Here is a 19,548-nt window from a genome sequence, read left to right as displayed (position 1 = left end):
TTGACTCACCACTTTGCTTGACTTTTTTGAAGATCTGAAAAATCATGTGGATAAAGGTGAGCCAGTTGATGTAGTGTATCTAGATTTTCAGAAAGCTTTGGATAAAGTTCCTCATGAGAGGCTCCTGAGAAAATTAAAGAGTCATGGGATAGGTGGCAAAGTTCAGTTATGCATTAGGAATTGGTTATCGGATAAAAACCCAGAAGGTAGATTTAAATGGTGAGTTTTCTCAATGTAGGAGAGTATAAGAACATAAGAATTGCCACTGCTGGGTCAGACCAGTGGTCCATCATGCCCAGCAATCCGCTCACGCGGCGGCCCTCTGATCAAAGACCAGCACCCTAACCGTGACTAGCCCTACCAGCGCTCGTTCTTGTTCAGCAGGAACTTGTCTAACTTTGTCTTGAATCCCTGGAGGGTGTTTTCCCCTGTAACAGCCTCCGGAAGAGCATTCCAGCTTTCTACCACTCTCTGGGTAAAGAAGAACTTCCTTATGTTTGTACGGAATCTATCGCCTTTCAACTTTAGAGAGTGCCCTCTTGTTCTCCCTATCTTGGAGAGGGTGAACAACCTGTCCTTATCTACTAAGACTATTCCCTTCAGCACCTTGAATGTTTCGATCATGTCCCCTCTCAATCTCCTCTGTTCGAAGGAGAAGAGGCCCAGTTTCTCTAATCTTTCGCTGTATAGCAGCTCCTCCAACCCCTTAACCATCTTAGTCGCTCTTCTCTGGACCCTTTCGAGTAGTACCGTGTCCTTCTTCATGCACGGCAACCAGTGCTGGACGCAGTACTCAAGGTGAGGGCGCACCATGGCCCGGTACAGCGGCATGATAACCTTCTCTGATCTGTTCGTGATCCCCTTCTTTATCATTCCTAGCATTCTGTGTGCCTTTTTTGCTGCTGCCACACATTGCGTGGACGGCTTCATCGACTTGTCGATCAGAACTTCCAAGTCCCTTTACTGGGAGGTCTCTCCAAGTACCGCCCTGGACATCCTTTATTCGTGCATGAGATTTTTGTTACCAACATGCATCACTTTACACTTATCCACGTTGAACCTCATCTGCCATGTCGATGCCCATTCCTCGAGCCTGATTATGTCACGTTGCAGATCTTCGTAATCCCCCTGCGTCTTTACTTCTCTGAATAACTTTGTATCATGTAATGTAATGTAATTTATTTCTTATATACCGCTACATCCGTTAGGTTCTAAGCAGTTTACAGAAAATATACATTAAGATTAGAAATCTGCAAATTTAATCACCTCGCTCGTCGTACCTATGTCCAGATCGCTTATAAAGATGTTAAAGAGCACGGGTCCAAGCACCGAGCCCTGCGTCACCCCACTGGTGACGCTCTTCCAGTCCGAGTATTGTCCATTTACCCCCACTCTCTGTTTCCTATGCTCCAGCCAGTTTTTAATCCATGTGAGTATTTCACCCTCAATTCCATGGCTCGCAATTTTCCGAAGTAGTCGTTCATGCGGAACCTTGTCGAACGCCTTCTGAAAATCCAGATATACAATGTCGACCGGATCGCCCTTGTCTATCTGTCTGTTTACTCCCTCAAAGAAGTGCAGCAAGTTCGTCAAACATGATCTGCCTTTGCTAAAACCGTGCTGACTGGTCCTCCTCAGCCCGTGTCCATCAAGGTGATCAATGATGCTGTCCTTTATCAGTGACTCTACCATCTTTCCCGGTACCGAGGTCAGACTCAGGTCTGTAGTTTCCCGGATCTCCCCTCAAACCTTTCTTGAAAATCGGCGTAACATTCGCCACCTTCCAGTCTTCTGGAATCTTTCCCAATTTGATCGACAGATTGGCTATTAGTTGAAGCAGTTCAGCTATGGTCCCTTTCAGTTCCTTAATGACCCTCGGATGTATGCCATCCGGTCCCGGGGATTTATCGCTCTTAAGCCTATCAATCTGCCTACACACCTCCTCTAGACTGACCATCAATCCTGTCAGCTTTCCGTCTTCGCTTCCAGCATATAGTCTGATGGGTTCCGGTATGCTGTGTACATCTTCTTCGGTAAATACAGACACAAAAAATGTGTTCAGTTTGTCGGCAATTGCTTTGTCCTCCTTTAGCGCTCCCTTTATTCCATGGTCATCCAACGGTCCAACTGCTTCCTTCACGGGTCGTTTCCCCTTAATATATCAAAAGAACGGCTTGAAGTTCTTCGCCTCCTTAGCTATTTTTTTCTCGTAGTCTCTTTTGGCCCCTTTTACCGCCTTATGGCACCTGCATTGATGTTGTTTGTGCTTGTTCCAGTTTTCGTCCGTTTTTGACCTTTTCCATTCCTTAAATAAAGTTTTCTTGTTTCTGATCGTTTTCTTAACCTCTACAGTGAGCCACGCTGGTTCTCTGTTCTTTTTCCTCTTGGATCCCTTGTTGATACGCGGTATATATAGATTTTGCGCCTCGGTGACTGTGTCCTTAAAAAGGGACCAAGCTTGCTCTAGCATTTTTACAGTTCATATCCTCTTCTTAATCTTCTTCCCTACCATGAGTCTCATCCCTTCGTAATTCCCTTTTCGGAAGTTCAGTGCCATGGCTGTCGTTTTGGGCCGATGTTTCTCCCCTGTGTCCAGATGAAAGCGGATCATATTGTGATCGCTGCTTCCCAGCATCTCTTCTACATCTTGTGCTGGTCCTCACAGGCCATTTAGAATTAAGTCCAGAATTACATTTCTTCTAGTATTTTCCTTGACAAGTTGTTCCAGGAAGCAATCGCCTACAGCATCCAAGAACTTGGTCTCTCTAATGCAGCTGGAGGTGCCTAGGTTCCAGGCTATTCCCGGATAGTTGAAGTCACCCATGATAACTGTGTTGCCTCTCTTGCAGTTGCGTTTAATCTCGTCTGTCATTTCTCTGTCAATTTCTTCAGACTGCCCTGGTGGTCGATAGTAGATGCCGATCATCATTTCCAGGCCATTTGTTCCTGGAATTTTGACCCATAGAGATTCTAACTTATCCGTCAGTTGTGGCGTGTTCTCTCCAGTAGATTCAATTTCCTCTTTGACGTATATGGCAACGCCCCCACCTTTTTGAGCCACTCTGTCTCTGCGGTATAGTTTGTATCCTGGTAGCAAAGTGTCCCAGACGTTTTCCTCAGTCCACCATGTTTCCGTGATGCTTATGATGTCAACGTTATCTTTTTGTGCCATGGCTTCTAATTCACCCATCTTATTTCTAAGGCTCCTTGCGTTCGTGTACATACACTTGAGTTTACGGCCTGTTCCTTTCTTGCATTTCCTTCCCTCTTGTGTCCTTTTCGATCTGTCTTGCCTGTAATCCGATGGGTCTTTCCCTCTATCTTCTTGCACGGTATCCTCCTGGTATACCGGTTACCGAACCATTGACTCTCTCTCTCGGTCGATTGTCGGCTTTCCCCTTCTTCCTAGTTTAAAAACTTGTCCACTTCTCTCTTGATGTTGCTTGCAAGTAGCCTCGTTCCGTCTCTGCTGAGGTGGAGTCCATCCTTCCTGTAGAGCTTGCTCTTCCCCCAGAACGTCGTCCAGTTGTGCACAAAGTGGAATCCTTCTTCCTCACACCAGCGCCACATCCACGTGTTGACTGCTTGCAGCTCCATCTGCCTTTTCTCATCTGCCCTGGGTAAACAGTGGAGTGCCACAGGGGTCTGTACTGGGACCGGTGCTATTCAACATAAGAACATAAGAACATAAGCATTGCCTCTGCCGGGACAGACCAGGGGTCCATCGTGCCCAGCAGTCTGCTCCCGCGGCGGCCCCCCAGTCCATGAACTGTAAGCGATCCTTTACCTAAACCTTTTATTCCCTAATCATTTAATATCCTGTATAGTAACCCTCTATCTATACTCTTCAATCCCTTTCTCCTTCTGGAAATTGAAACGATGAGTCAGGTGATTAAATTTGCAGATGACACTAAACTGTTCAAAATTGTTAAAATGCATGCAGATTGAGAGAAATTGCAGGCAGACCTTAGGAAATTGGAAGACTGGGTGTCCAAGTGGCAGATGAAATTTAATATGGACAAAAGTAAAGTGATGCACTTTGGGAAGAATAACCCAAATCACAGTTACCAGATGCTAGGGTCCACCTTGGGTGTTAACGCCCAAGAAAAGGATCTGGGTATCATCGTAGACAACACAATGAAACCTTCCGCCCAATGTGCGGTGGCGGCGGTCAATAAAGCAAATAGGATGCTAGGAATTTTTAAAAAGGGATGGTTAACAAGACTAAGAATGTTATAATACCCTTGTATTGCTCCATGGTGCGACCTCATCTGGAGTACTGTGTTCAATTCTGGTTTCCTTATCTCAAGAAAGATATAGTGGTGCTAGAAAAGGTTCAAAGAAGAGCAACCAAGATGAAAAAGGGGATGGAACTCCTCTCATATGAGGAAAGACTAAAAAGGTTAGGGCTCTTCATCTTGGAAAAGAGACGGCTGAAGTCTACAAAATCCTGAGTGGAGTAGAACAGGTACAAGTGGATCGATTTTTCACTCCATCTAAAATTACAAAGACTAGGAGACACTCAAAGTTACAGGGAAATACTTTTAAAACCAATAGGAGGAAAATTATTTTCACTCAGAGAATAATTCAGCTCTGTAATCATTGCCAGAGGTTGTGGTAAGAACGGATAGCGTAGCTGGTTTTAAGAAAGGTTTGGACAATTTCCTGGAGGAAAAGTCCATAGTCTGTTATTAAAAAAGACATGGGGAAGTCACTGCTTGCCCTGTATTGGTAGCATGGAATGTTGCTACTCCCTTGAGTTTTGGCCAGATTACTAGGGACCTGGATTGGCCACCATGAGAACAGGCTACTAGGCTTGATGGACCATTGGTCTGACCCAGTAAGGCTATTCTTATGCTAAATTGAGGTTTTGCAAATTCTGTGTTCTGCTCAGTGGAAAGTGGTGCTATGGGTTTAGAAAATACTGTATCTTTGTCTTCTCAGTCTGCAGTAAAATGAGCTTAAGGATTTGGCTTGCCATTGGGCCATTTTAATAGTTGCCTTGAACCAGTGTCTAGTTAGGAGGGGCCATTTCTTGGGGTACTTTTATTTCCTGGGACAAAGCCTTGGTGGTTCCACTTGTGCTAGTAGCACAGCAACTGTAAGAACTAACGGTAAGTCATGCTGATTTTGTTTTAAGCATAGAATCTAATACTTTCCCATCAATCTTCTACTCTACTTTCAGCTAGTAAAAAATAATTTAATAATTTTAAAAAACCCTCTTTTCCTTTACTTTTTGGGAAGTTTGGTTCTTATCTGTTTTATTCTCTACTAATTAAGGTCTTATAGTCTCACACTCTCCCCATAGCCCACCCACCCCTGGAGGACATAGAAACATAGAAATAGACGGCAGATAAGACGGCCCATCAAGTCTGCCCACCCTACTGTCCCTCCCCCTACCTTTGCCCTGTGAATAGATCCCATGTGTCGATCCCATTTGGCCTTAAAATCAGGCACGCTGTTGGCCTCAATCACCTGCAGTGGAAGACTATTCCAGCGATCAACCACCCTTTCAGTGAAAAAAATTTCCTGGTGTCACCTCGTAGTTTTCCCGCCTCTGATTTTCCATGGATGCCTTCTTGTTGTCGTGGGACCCTTGAAAAAGAAGATATCTTTGAAGATGGCTTGTTCTCAGTAGGCCATTTCTCTCGATGTGAGCACATCGAGAGAAATGGCCTACTGAGAACAAGCCAGCACGGATTCTGTAAGGGAAGGTCGTGCTTAACGAACCTTCTGTACTTTTTTGAGGGAATAAGCGGTCGGGTGGACAATGGGGAACCCATTGACATCATTTACCTCGATTTTCAAAAGGCTTTCGACAAGGTGCCACATGAAAGGCTGCTTAGGAAGCTGTGCAACCACGGGGTGGGAGGGGATGTGCACAGATGGATCAAGCACTGGTTGTCGGGTAGACTGCAGAGGGTTGGAGTAAAGGGTCAATATTCTGACTGGCGGGGAGTCACAAGCGGTATGCCACAGGGATCGGTGCTGGGGCCGTTACTCTTCAACATATTTATCAATGACCTGGAAACGGAGGCAAAGTGCGAGGTTATAAAATTTGCAGATGATACCAAACTGTGCGGCAGAGTTAGGTCCAGGGAGGAGTGTGAGGACCTGCAAAGGGACCTGGAGAAGCTGGAAGACTGGGCAAACAAATGGCAAATGCGCTTTAACGTGGAAAAATGCAAGGTCATGCATATAGGGAAAAATAACCTGTTGTTCAACTACAAATTGGGGGGGGGGCATTGTTGGGAGACAGCAGACTTGAGAGAGACTTGGGTGTGCTGGTGGATGCATCACTGAAGCCATCTGCACAGTGCGCAGCAGCCTCGAAAAAAGCCAACAGGATGCTGGGCATCATAAAGAGGGGCATCACAACCAGGATGCGGGAAGTCATCATGCCATTGTATCGAGTGATGGTGCGTCCACATCTGGAATACTGCGTTCAGTATTGGTCGCCATACCTCAAGAAGGACATGGCGGTACTTGAGAGGGTCCAAAGGAGAGCAACGAAACTGGTAAGAGGGCTGGAACACTGCCCATACGCTGAGAGGTTGGATAGGCTGGGGCTCTTCTCTCTGGAAAAAAGGAGGCTCAGGGGAGATATGATAGAGACCTTCAAGATCATGAGGGGCATAGAAAGGGTGGATAGGGACAGATTCTTCAGACTGAAGGGGACAACAGGTACGAGGGGGCATTCGGAGAAACTGAAGGGAGATAGGTTCAAGACAAATGCAAGGAAGTTTTTTTTCACCCAAAGGGTCGTGGACACTTGGAATGCGCTACCGGAGGAAGTGGTCAGGCAGAGTACGGTACAGGGATTCAAACAGGGATTGGACGGATTCCTGAGGGATAAAGGGATCGTGGGATACTGAGAGAAGTATCCAGGAAATAAGTATAGAAACCCGACCAGGTCGTGCATGTGCAAGACCGGAGGGTTAGGACTTCGATGGGAAGATAGGACTTAAATGGGAAACCAAGGTGGCAAGGAGGCCCCTTCTGGTGATTCAGACAGGTTTGGGCCGCCGTGGGAGCGGACTGCTGGGCATGATGGACCTATGGTCTGACCCGGCGGAGGCACTGCTTATGTTCTTATGTTCCTCCGCCTCGATGCGGCCCATGAGATACTTGAACGTCTCGATCATGTCCCCCCTCTCTCTGCGCTCCTCGAGCGAGTATAGCTGTAATTTGTCCAGCCGTTCTTTGTACGGGAGATCCTTGAGTCCTGAGACCATCCGGGTGGCCATTCTCTGAACTGACTCCAGTCTCAGCACATCCTTGCGATAATGCAGCCTCCAGAATTGCACACAGTATTCCAGGTGGGGTCTCACCATGGATCTATACAATGGCATATTGACTTTTGGCTTACGGCTGATGAAACCCCTGCGTATGCAACCTATGATTTGTCTTGCCTTGGATGAAGCTTGCTCCACTTGATTGGCAGCCTTCATGTCCTCACCGATGATCACCCCTAAGTCTCGTTCTGCTACTGTTCTTGCTAGGATCTCGCCATTAAGGGTATAGGTCTTGCATGGATTTTGGCTTTGCATTTTTTGGCTTGAAGCTGAGATGCCAGGTCCTAGATCAGCGCTCCAGGACAGCCACACAAAACTCAAAGTCCTGGATTTCAAACATGTGGAGTTTAGTAAAATGAAAGAGTATCTGAAGAAAGAGCTAATAGGATGGGAGGACATAAGGGAAGTGGAAAAACAGTGGTCCAAGCTGAAAGTAGAATAAAAATTGCTACCAACCATTTTGTGAAGAAAATAAATAAAAACAAGAGAAAAAAGAGATACCAATATGGTTCTCCAAACTAGTGGCAGAGAAAATAAAGGCAAAAGAGTTTGTGTTTGTGAAATATAAAAATATTCAAGAGGAGGAGCACAAAAAGGAATACTGGATGAAAATGAAAGAAGCCGAGAGAGAGATATGTCTATCAAAAGCACAATCGGAAGAGCAAAGTGCTATAAATATAAAAAATGGAGACAAAACTTTTTTCAAGTTATCAGTGAAAAAAAGAAAATGAAAAATGGAATTGTGAGACTGAAAAATCTATGAATTGCTATGTGGAAAGTTATGAGGAAAAAGCAAATGTGTTAAATACTTTTGTTCATGGAAGAAAATCCTGGAGAAGTAGCACGATTGACTGGCAAAATTACACGCAAAAATGGAGTGGATACCATGCTGTTCACGGAAGAAAGTGTTTATGAACTTGAAAAATTGAAGGTGGTCACAGCTAATGGACCAGGCGGGAACTATCCCAGGCTATTGAAGGAGCTCAGAGAGGTTTGGGAGGCTCTACTTAAAGATTTGTTCAATAAATCCCTTGAGATGGGCTTGGTTCTGTGGGATTAGAGTAGAGTGGATGTGGTTCCTCTTCTCAAAAGTGGTCGCAGAGATGAAGCAGGAAACTACAGGCCAGTATGCTTCACTTCAGTTACTGGAAAAATAACTGAAGCACTGTTGAAAGAGAGGATAGTTAAATTCCTAGATTCTAATGGGTTACAAGATTTGAGACAATATGGCTTTATTTAAAGTAAATCATACCAAATGAACTTGATTGAATTCTTTGACTGGGTAACCAGAGAATTAGATCAAGGAAGTACGCTAGATATAATTTATTTACATTTCAGCAAAGCCTTTGACACAGTTATTCATAGGAGGCTCTTGAACAAACTTGACTGGCTAAAGGTAGGACCCAAAGTGGTGAACTGGATTAGAAACTGGTCAAGACAGACAGACATCAGAGGGTGGAGGTTAATGAAATTTGCTCAGATGAAGGAAAGTTGAGTAGTGGGGCCGATTCTGTTTAATATGTTTGTGAATGATATTGCTGAATGGTTAGAAGGAAAGGTTTACCTTTTTTTGGATGATACCAAGATTTGTAACAGAGTGGACACCCCATAAGGAGTGGAAAACATGAAAAATGATCTGCAAAAGTTGGAAGAATGGTCTAATGTCTGGCAACTAAAATTCAATACAAAGAAGTGCAGAGTGATGCATTTGGGAAGTAAAAATCCAAGGGAGATGTATGTGATGGGAGGCGAGATGCTGATATGCATGGATGGGATGATAGTATCTGAGGATCTGAAGGTGACGAAGCAGTATGATAAGTTGGTAACTGTAGCCAGAAGGATGCTAGAGAGAGATGCATAACCAGCAAAAGAAAGGAGGTGTTGTTGCCTATGTACAGGTCATTGGTGAGGCCTCACTTCGAGTACTGAGTTCAGTTTTGGAGATTGTATCTGGCCAAGGATATAATACAACTTGAAGCAGTTCACAAGAATGCAACAAAAATGGTAGGAGGTTTGTGCCAAAAGAAGTACGAGAAGTGACTAGAAGACCTCAACATGTATACTCTGGAGGAGAGGAAGGACAGGGGTGATATGATACACACATTTAAAATATTTAAAATGTATTAACATAAGACCTAATCTTTTCCAGAGAAAAGAAATTGGTAAAACTAGAGGACATAAATTATTTTTCACAGAGAGGGTGGTGGATGCCTGTAATGCCCTCCCAAGGGAGGTGGTAGAGAAGAAAATGGTGACTGAATTCAAAAAAGCATCGGATGAACAGAGGATCTCTAATTAGAAAATGAATGGGCAAACTTTTACGGACTGAATCCTGCAAAGGAGTTGGTTTAGATAGGCTGAAGTAAGCTTGGAACATAAGCACAGTACTGGGTGGACTTCTAAGGTCTATGGCCCAGAAATAACAAAGAAAAAAGACATTTTAATATACTCATGAAATTGTAAAGCACAGTTACTTACCGTAACAGGTGTTATCCAGGGACAGCAGGCAGATATTCTTAACACATGGGTGACGTCACCGACGGAGCCCTCGGTACGGACCTTTTTAACTAGAAGTTTCTAGTTGGCCGCACCGCGCGTGCGCGAGTGCCTTCCCGCCCGACGGAGGAGTGCGTGGTCCCCAGTTAGGATAAGCCAGCTAAGAAGCCAACCCGGGGAGGTGGGTGGGACTTAAGAATATCTGCCTGCTGTCCCTGGATAACACCTGTTACGGTAAGTAACTGTGCTTTATCCCAGGACAAGCAGGCAGCATATTCTTAACACATGGGTGACCTCCAAGCTAACAAAGAGGGAGGTGGGATGGTTGGCCATTAGGAAAACAAATTTTGTAACACAGATTGGCCGAAGTGTCCATCCCGTCTGGAGAATGCATCCAGACAGTAGTGAGTAGTGAACGTGTGAACTGAGGACCAAGTGGCCGCCTTGCAGATTTCCTCGATGGGCGTGGAGCGGAGGAAAGCCACGGAAGCAGCCATAGCTCGGACTCTGTGGGCCGTGACAGTTCCTTCCAGTGAGAGACCGGCCCGAGCGTAGCAGAAAGCAATACAGGCAGCAAGCCAATTTGAAAGTGTCCGTTTGGAGACAGGACGACCCAAACGGTTGGGGTCGAAAGACAAAAAGAGCTGAGGGGCTGTTCGGTGAGCTCTGGTACGATCAAGATAGTAAGCAAGGGCACGCTTACAATCCAGCGTGTGCAACGCCTGTTCCCCAGGATGCGAGTGAGGCTTAGGGAAGAAGACGGGCAGCACAATGGACTGGTTGAGGTGAAAAGCTGAGACCACCTTGGGAAGGAATTTAGGGTGGGTGCGCAAAACAACCTTGTCATGGTGAAAAATAGTGAAAGGTGGGTCGGCAACCAGTGCATGTAGTTCGCTAACCCTCCTGGCAGAGGTGATGGCAATTAGGAAAAGCACCTTCCAGGTTAGAAGCCTGAGAGAAGTTGTGGCAAGAGGCTCAAACGGAGGTTTCATAAGAGCTGAGAGAACCACATTCAGGTCCCAGACGACAGGAGGAGGCTTGAGAGGCGGTTTGATGTTGAAGAGGCCTCTCATGAATCTGGAAACCAGAGGATGAGCCGTGAGAGGTTTCCCGAAAATAGGCTCATAAAACGCAGTGATGGCACTGAGGTGGACTCTGATGGAGGTAGTTTTGAGGCCAGCGTTGGACAGAGAGAGCAAATATTCCAAGACAGTTTCCACCGCTAAGGAGGTGGGTTCCTGATGATGCCGGAGACACCAGGAGGAAAATCTGGTCCACTTCTGATGGTAACATTGGAGAGTGGCCGGTTTCCTGGACGCGTCCAAAATGAGGCGGACCGGTTGAGATAGGTTCTCCGGAGAGGTCAGCCCGAGAGAAACCAAGCTGTCAGGTGGAGCGAAGACAGATTGGGATGTAGCAGAGACTGATGCTGTTGCGTAAGTAGAGTAGGAAACACAGGAAGAGGAATGGGCTCCCTGGAGCTGAGCTGGAGCAGGAGGGAGAACCAGTGTTGGCGAGGCCACCGAGGTGCGATGAGAATCATGGTGGCGTTGTCCTTGCGGAGTTTGGACAAGGTCCGCAACATCAGAGGAAGTGGAGGGAAGGCATACAGGAACCGATCCCTCCAATCGAGCAGGAATGCATCCGGAGCCAGACGGTGAGGAGAGAAGAGTCTGGAGCAGAATAGGGGCAGCTGATGATTGTGAGGAGCTGCAAAGAGGTCCACCTGCGGAGTGCCCCATCGAGCAAAGACGGAGAGCAGAGTCGGGGGGTCCAACGTCCACTCGTGGGGTTGAAGGATGCGACTGAGATTGTCGGCCAGAGAGTTCTGTTCGCCCTGGATATAGACCGCCCTGAGAAAGAGATTGCGGTCCGTGGCCCAGGTCCAGATGCGCAGAGCCTCCAAACAAAGGGGGCGAGATCCGGTACCGCCTTGCTTGTTTATGTAGTACATGGCGACTTGATTGTCCGTGCAGAGGAGGAGGACTTGAGGGCAGAGGAGATGTTGGAAAGCCTTGAGGGCGTAGAACATGGCTCTGAGTTCCAGGAAATTGATGTGATGACGACGCTCCTGTGGGGTCCAAAGACCTTGGGTGCGTAGATCTCCTAGGTGAGCTCCCCATGCGTAGGGGGACGCATCTGTGGTGATGATCATAGAGTGGGGGGGCAGATGAAAAAGCAGACCCCTGGAAAGATTTGAGGAGTTCAACCACCATTGGAGAGATTGCTGAAGAGATGATGTCACAGATATGGGATGAGAAAGAAGGTCCGTAGTCTGTGACCATTGGTTGGCGAGAGTCCACTGAGGCGTACGAAGGTGGAGGCGTGCCAGAGGAAGGACATGCACCGTCGAGGCCATGTGGCCCAGTAGGACCATCATCTGTCGGGCAGGGATGGAGGGGTGCCTGAGTACCTGACGGCAGAGATGGAGCAGAGTTCGCTGGCGATCGGAGGGGAGAAAGGCCCTCATTAGCGTGGTGTCCAGAACTGCTCCAATGAATTGAAGTCGCTGGGTGGGAAGCAAGTGCGACTTGGGGTAGTTGATCTCGAACCCCAGGAGGTGGAGGAGAGAGATGGTGTGATGAGTGGCTTGTAGCACGAGTTGAGATGAAGGTGCTTTCACCAACCAATCGTCCAAGTAGGGGAACACTTGGAGGTTGTGAGACCTGAGGAAGGCCGCTACCACTATAAGGCACTTGGTGAAGACCCTGGGTGAGGAAGCGAGGCCGAACGGTAGCACCTTGTACTGATAGTGATGGTGCAGTACCTGGAACCGCAGGTAGCGGCGAGAATGTTGATTGATGGAGATGTGAGTGTAGGCCTCTTTGAGGTCCAGGGAACATAGCCAGTCGTGTTGAGAAAGAAGAGGGTAGAGCGTGGCAAGGGAGAGCATTCTGAACTTCTCCTTGACCAGACACTTGTTGAGGTCCCTGAGATCGAGAATGGGACGGAGGTCTCCCGTCTTTTTGGGTACCAGAAAGTAGCGGGAGTAGAATCCCTGCCCCCTTTGATCTGGAGGTACTTCTTCGATGGCATTGAGAAGGAGGAGGGATTGAACCTCCCTCAGGAGGAGGGGGGTTTGAGATGAGTTTGAAGCAGACTCTACGGGAAGGTTGTCCGGAGGTGGAGTCTGGAAGTTGAGAGAGTAGCCGTGGCGGATGATGTTGAGGACCCACTGGTCCGATGTGATGAGTTCCCAACGGCTGGAGAAAATGGTGAGACGACCCCCGATGGGCTGTGGAAGAGGTAGCAAGGGTGGATGACTGGCTATGCCCTGGAGAGAAGAGTCAAAAGGGCTGAGATTGTTTAGCAGGCTGAGGAGGCTTAGAGGGTTGAGAGGCCTGAGATCGAGCCTGAGCGTGATGTTGCTGTTGACGGGGCCGCCTAGATTGCTGGGGAGGCGGATTGAGTGGTCTTGCTGAGAACCTCCGTTGATAAGATGTTTGTGGCCGATAAGGTCGGGTAGGCGGTGCCTTCTTTTTCGGCTTGATCAGTGTGTCCCACCTGGTCTCATGGGCAGAGAGTTTCTGGGTGGTGGAATCCAGTGACTCTCCAAAAAGCTCATCCCCGAGACAGGGGGCGTTGGCCAGACGGTCCTGGTGGTTGATGTCCAGGTCGGAGACTCTGAGCCAGGCCAAGCGACGCATGGCTACGGCCATGGCCGAGGCCCGAGAGGTGAGCTCGAAGGAGTCGTATATCGAGCGGACCATATACTTGCGCATTTGGAGAAGGCCAGAGATGTGCTGTTGGAATAGCGGGACCTTGCGCTCAGGTAGGTACTTCTGGAGGGCAGACAGCTGTTGGACCAAGTGTTTGAGATAGAAGGAAAAATGGAAGGAATAGTTGTTTGCCCTGTTGGCAAGCATGGCATTTTGGTAAAGCCTCTTGCCAAACTTGTCCATTGTCTTACCTTCTCTGCCAGGAGGGGTAGAGGCATAGACACTGGAGCCCTGAGTCTTTTTTAAGGTGGATTCCACCAGAAGGGACTCATGGGGCAATTGAGATTTGTCGAATCCAGGAATAGGGATGACACGGTAAAGGTTGTCCAGTTTACGGGGAGCTCCCGGTACCGTGAGGGGATTTTCCAAGTTTTTGTAGAATGTCTCCCGTAGGATGTCATGCACGGGAAGCTTGAGGAACTCCTTAGGAGGTTGCTCAAAGTCTAAGGCTTCTAAAAAGGCTTGGGACTTTTTGGAGTCAGATTCCAGGGGAAGGGACAGAGCAGCAGACATTTCCCTCAGAAATTTAGAAAAAGAGGACTGTTCAGGTTTAGAGGTGGCATCAGGTGCCGATGGTTCCTCATCAGATGAGGAGGGATCCTCCTCGGTACCGAGGGGAGTCTCCTCCCATAAATCAGGGTCCCTGACCTCTGGTGCATGTCGGGACACCGGGGTGGAGGGTGCGGTGTGGCGAGTCTTGGACAAAGATTTACCAGAGCGCACCGAAACGGTACCGGGGGAGGACGATCGGCGTCGTTCTCGGTCCCGAGAAGAGTGCCGTACCGCCTGGTGCCGAGAAGGATCCACTGTGGGTTGAGAATGAACCACTGGATCATCATGAAGGTGTTGGGCCGAAAGGATCGGCATAGAGGTGTTTACCGGTACCGAAGGAGTGGACACCGGGGGCTCGGTGCGGGGCTCGGGCCGGTCTGGTACCGGAAGGAGCGGTGCCAGGATAGAGGGTAGCAGTTGTTCAAGTTGTTTCTTCAACTGCTCCTGAAGCTGAGTTTGCAGGATGGCCGAGAGACGGTCATCTAAGGGTGGCATCGGAACCGCTTTCTTTTTCTTCGGTTCCTTGGATGCCGCTCCACGCCCCGGCGATGAGGAGGCCGATGACGAGGCACTCACCGATATCGGGGCGGAGCGTTTACGGGACCGGTGCGATGCCGGTAGGGACGGTGTCGCCACCGTAGCAGGAGGGCGCTCGAGGGAAGAGGAAGGCTTCTTAGCCGGCTTACCTGGCGCCAGTGGCGCCGATGCGGGGTCGGTCGGTGTCGAACTTGACGGTGCCGATTTTTGCGGTACCGCCGTTGAAGGTGAGGAGTCCATCGCCGACTCGGTGCCGAAGAGAAGAGTTTGCTGGATTCTTCGGTTTTTAAGAGTTCGTTTTTGCAAAGTGGCACAGCGGGTGCAGGAGTCCGCCCGATGCTCCGGACCCAGGCACTGCAAACACCAATTGTGTGGGTCAGATACGGAGATCGGGCGTGCACACCGCTGGCACTTCTTAAAACCGACCTGCGGGGGCATGAAGGGGAAGATAGCCTCCGCAAAATCGAAGTCCGAGGCCTGTATAATGGCAACAGGCCCCGCCGGGGCAAAAACGAAAGAAAAGGGAAAAAAATCCAAGTTTTTTTTTTTTTTTTTTTTGCAATTCAAATAAAAGATAAACCCGAAGGTAGAAGGAGAAAAATTTAGAAAAAAAGCGCGAGCGGGAAGGCAAAAAGTGATTTCAACGGCCGTTGAAAAAATACATGCGTCTTCTTCGCTCCGCGGAAACGAAGAAACTGGGGACCACGCACTCCTCCGTCGGGCGGGAAGGCACTCGCGCACGCGCGGTGCGGCCAACTAGAAACTTCTAGTTAAAAAGGTCCGTACCGAGGGCTCCGTCGGTGACGTCACCCATGTGTTAAGAATATGCTGCCTGCTTGTCCTGGGATAATGCATGTAATTACAGGACAGACTGGAGGGACTGTTCAGCAAAGCTGGGTTTAGACCACAAATGCTCAGAAAAGTATATCAAACGATGTCACCCAATTATTTGGCTCATCATCCTGCTTATCCCTTGAAAGAGGCAGATATTTTAAAATTTTCATACATCACATGCTAAAGGGTGGCTGAGTTCAGAAAGAAGGCTCATAATGCCAAGAAGGCAGCTTCAAATCGGTAACAAACATTTTGGCAGTCTTGGCTGCAATTAAGTGAACTTACCCAGAGAATCAATAGCTGATGTTAGTTTTTGAAGAATTTGATTGAGCTGCTGAGATAAAGTAATCTCACTAACTATGCAGTCCTCTGTCAAGACTCTATAGCCACTATGTAGAAGAGCTATAATATTACATCTGGAACGGTTGTTTATCATCTCTTCTGTACCTTCTGCAAACAAAACCAGAAAAGAACAAGAAAAATGCAATAATGTAAATAAACTTAGATTTTTAGGCAACATAATGCCATGATTTCTGGAAATCCAAAACAGGGAGGAAGGAGTAGCCTAGTGGTTAGATCTACAGCCTCAGCACCCTCAAGTTGTAGGTTCAAGCTTTGTGCTGCTCCTTGTGACCCTGGGCAAGTCATTTAACCCTCCATTGCCCCAGGTATGTTAGATAGATTATGAGCCCACTGGAACAGATAGGGTAAAATGCTTGAGTACCTGAAAGTAAACTGCTTAGACAATCTCCATTGATAGGCGGTATATAAATAACTTAATTAAAAAAAGCAGAAGAGTGGGAGTGGATGAAAAAGATGGAAATATACACAAAAAAATCCCAACCCTCTCCCAAATGAACCACACCAAAATGTATTCAGCCTCAAAAGTAACAGTAGTGCTATATCCAGTGGTGGAAATTCTACCCAAGCTGTGTATGTGTGTGTGGTGGGGGTGAAGTTTCAAGTTTATTATAACATTTGATTAATCGCTTATTCCGAATTCTAAGCGATGTACAAAGTGATAAAATTACAAAATATAGGAAGACAAACATAAAAGAGATGTACTATAGTTACTACTACATTGTAGTAAATAAAATTATAAACAAACGACAAGTTTCATAACTACTAATACATAATAATAAATTAAATTACACGTACATTAATAAAAACATAGCGAAAACTCGGGATGAAATACAATCTAGTTATAAAGTAGAACATTTAAGGTTAAAAACAATAGGAAGGGGAATAAAAAACAATCAAAGTAGTTAAAATGGATTAAGAGCCAAAAGCAGTTCAATTAAACATTGAATGCATCTTGAAAAAGAAGACTCTTTAGTTTGCTCTTAAATTTTTCAAGATTCTTTTCATCTCTCAGATGAACTGGAAGAGAATTCCAGGATTGGGGAGCCGTAACAGAAAAAATAGTCTGCCGCCGCGTATTAATAACTTTAAGAGAAGGGATGACCAACAAATTTTGGTCACTTGACCTCAAGCGTCTAGGTGATATTAAGACGGGGGCCTCAAAAATCCCACAATATGGTGGCAGATGTGCATCATCTCTCAAAGGCTTTCTCCAATGAAATTACTTCATTTCTCCCTCCCAGTAGCTAAAGAAGCACAGAAGCTCCTTAACCTCTTGGTTCTGGGCTGAAGTCACGTGACAACAATGGTGAAATCATGTACCTGTTATCACAAGACTTCGGGCTACCAGTGTGAGGTGAGGAGCTTAAATTGCACTTCTTTGGCTACGATAGAGGAAATAAACTGTGCCAAGTTTCCAAGTTTGTATCTTCAGGCTATAATCACCATGCTATACCACCAGTTTATTATTTACCATCTACGATAATACTAGGCAATGCATATCAAATTGCCATCTAACCTGAAGAGGGTATAGTAAAATGGGAGTTTAAGGTTATGCCTGACATTCACGGTTTATTCCTGGGGAAATTTTGCACAGCTGTGCAGCGCAAAATTTGATCTGAATTCTCCCACTCACTCAGAACATGTAAAATTCTACACTTCTTGTGTAGAATTCTACCCTCTGTCTCTCTCTCTCTCACTCTGCAGAAATCACATGACTGGAGGAGGAGGGGTAAATAAACTGTTGCACATCAAGTTACTTCCTCTGCTGGCTTAGACTGGACTGTTTAGGTCAGTGGTTCCCAACAATGTCCTGGATGTCCAATAGCCAGTCAGGTTTTCAGGATAGCCCTAATGAATATGTATGCAGCAGATTTACATGACTGTTGTAATCTGATGTGTTGACAAGGCTCCAAAATGTCAGATTGACTCCCAAATGTCAGTCTAGGATGTCTAAAAATGTAGTTTTGGCTAGTGTTTTGAGTGTGTGATGAGAAGTCATGGGTTCAGGCCTCAGAGGAGCAGTGGGAAGTAAATTAATGACAATAATAGCCAGGTGGTTGCATAAAGCACAGTTACTTACTGTAACAGATCTTATCTGGGGACAGCAAGCAGATATTCTCACATGTGGGTGATGTCATCCATGGAGCCCGGTATAGACAGTGTTAAAAGTGTACTGTCACTTTAATCTTAAGAAGCTTTGAGACTGTCTGCACCGTACATGCGTAAGTGCCTTTCCACCCGATGTCGGTTCGTGGTTCCTCAGTTCCATAAGCAAGCTAAGAAGCCAACCATGGGAGGTATGTGAGACTATCTGCTTGTTGTCCCCGGATAACACCTGTTACGGTAAGTAACTGTGCTTTATCCTTGTACAAGCAGGCAGCATATTCTCACATGTGGGACTCCCTAGCTTACTGAACAGGAGGGAGGGAGAGTTGGCCTTTAGGAAAAAATTAAATTCAGTAAAACTGCTTGGCCGAAATGACCATCTTGTCTGGAATAGGATTCTAGACAGTGGTGGGATGTAAATGTGTAAACTGAGGACCAAGTAGCAGCTTTGCAAATATCTTCAATGGGAGTGGAATGTAAAAAAGCCACTAATGCTGCCATAACTCGGACCTTGTGTGTTGTAACACGTCCCTCGAGCTGCAATCCAGCCTGAGCATAGCAGAAGGAAATGCAGGCTACTAACTATGTGGAAATAGTTTGTTTAATTATAGGTAGACCCAATCTGTTAGGGTCAAAAAAGATGAACCGTTGAGATAAAACCTATGTGGCTTAGTCCTCTATATGTAAGCCAAGGCACGTTTACAATGAAATGTATGAAGAGCAGTTTCTCCAAGGTGAGAATGAGGGGCTTTGGAAAGAACATAGGTAGCATAATGGATTGATTCAGGTGAAATTCTGTGACAACTTTTGGAAGGAATTTAGGATGAGTTTGAAGAACCACCTTATTATCATGATGAAATCCTGTAAATGGTGGATCACAAACCAACACCTGTAATTCACTGACTCAACAATAGCATTGTGAGTAGACAGCTTTCTGGAAGCAGCTTGTACTGAGTCAGAAAGATTATAATCTGCTGAATTCAGGTCAAGAGGTACCAAGCTGTTAGGTGCAGACTGCAGATTGAGATGTAAATGAGATCCTTGACTCTGAGTGAGTAGAGATGGAAAAATCTGTAATGGAAATGGAATTGGATCCTTGACACTCAGTTGAAGTAGAAGGGGAAACCAAGGCTGTCTGGGCCACCAAAGAGCTATAAGGATTATGGTGACTGACTCTTGTTTGAGCTTGACTAACATCTTCAGAACCAGAGGGATTGGTGGAAATATATACAGGAACTTGTGTGACCATTCCAGAAGATATGCATCTATTTCCAGATGAGGAGGAGAATACTGTCTGGAGCAGAAGAGAAGTAACATGTTGAGGGGAATCACAAACAGGTTTATCTGAGGAGTCCCCTAAATCAAGAAGATGTGGCACATGACTTTGGAGTTGAGAGCCCACTCATGGAGTTGAAGAAATCTGTTGGGTTTGTTGGACAGGACATTCTGCTTTCCCTTGCACATAAATCACTGAGAAATATATTTCAAGTAATTGCCCATTTCCAAATGTGTACAGCTCCCCCTGTTTGTTGACCCTTGTTTGTTGATGTAGTACATGGCCACTTGATTGTCCATTCAAGCAAGGAAGACATGGTTGGAAAGACGATCCTGAAATGTTGAGAGTATTGCAAATTGCCCATAGTTCT

The 19,548-nt window shown here is 46.5% G+C and overlaps 1 protein-coding gene across 2 annotated transcripts in view; it reads right to left on the bottom strand.

Moving 5' to 3' along the window:
* Positions 1-19,548, bottom strand: part of ZFYVE26 (zinc finger FYVE-type containing 26) — a 244,083-nt gene that overhangs the window by 134,143 nt on the left and 90,392 nt on the right. For both annotated transcript variants that reach the window (XM_033951453.1, XM_033951454.1), the window contains exon 17: positions 15,719-15,883. In XM_033951453.1, coding sequence (XP_033807344.1) covers positions 15,719-15,883 — 165 coding nt within the window. The remainder of the gene's footprint in view (positions 1-15,718; positions 15,884-19,548) is intronic.

The sequence above is a fragment of the Geotrypetes seraphini genome, chromosome 7 (genome assembly GCF_902459505.1).
Source record: "Geotrypetes seraphini chromosome 7, aGeoSer1.1, whole genome shotgun sequence".
NCBI classification, from domain to species: Eukaryota; Metazoa; Chordata; class Amphibia; order Gymnophiona; family Dermophiidae; genus Geotrypetes; species Geotrypetes seraphini.
The sequence above is the reverse complement of the archived record's forward strand: the minus strand, read 5'-3'. Positions and strand labels throughout refer to the sequence as shown.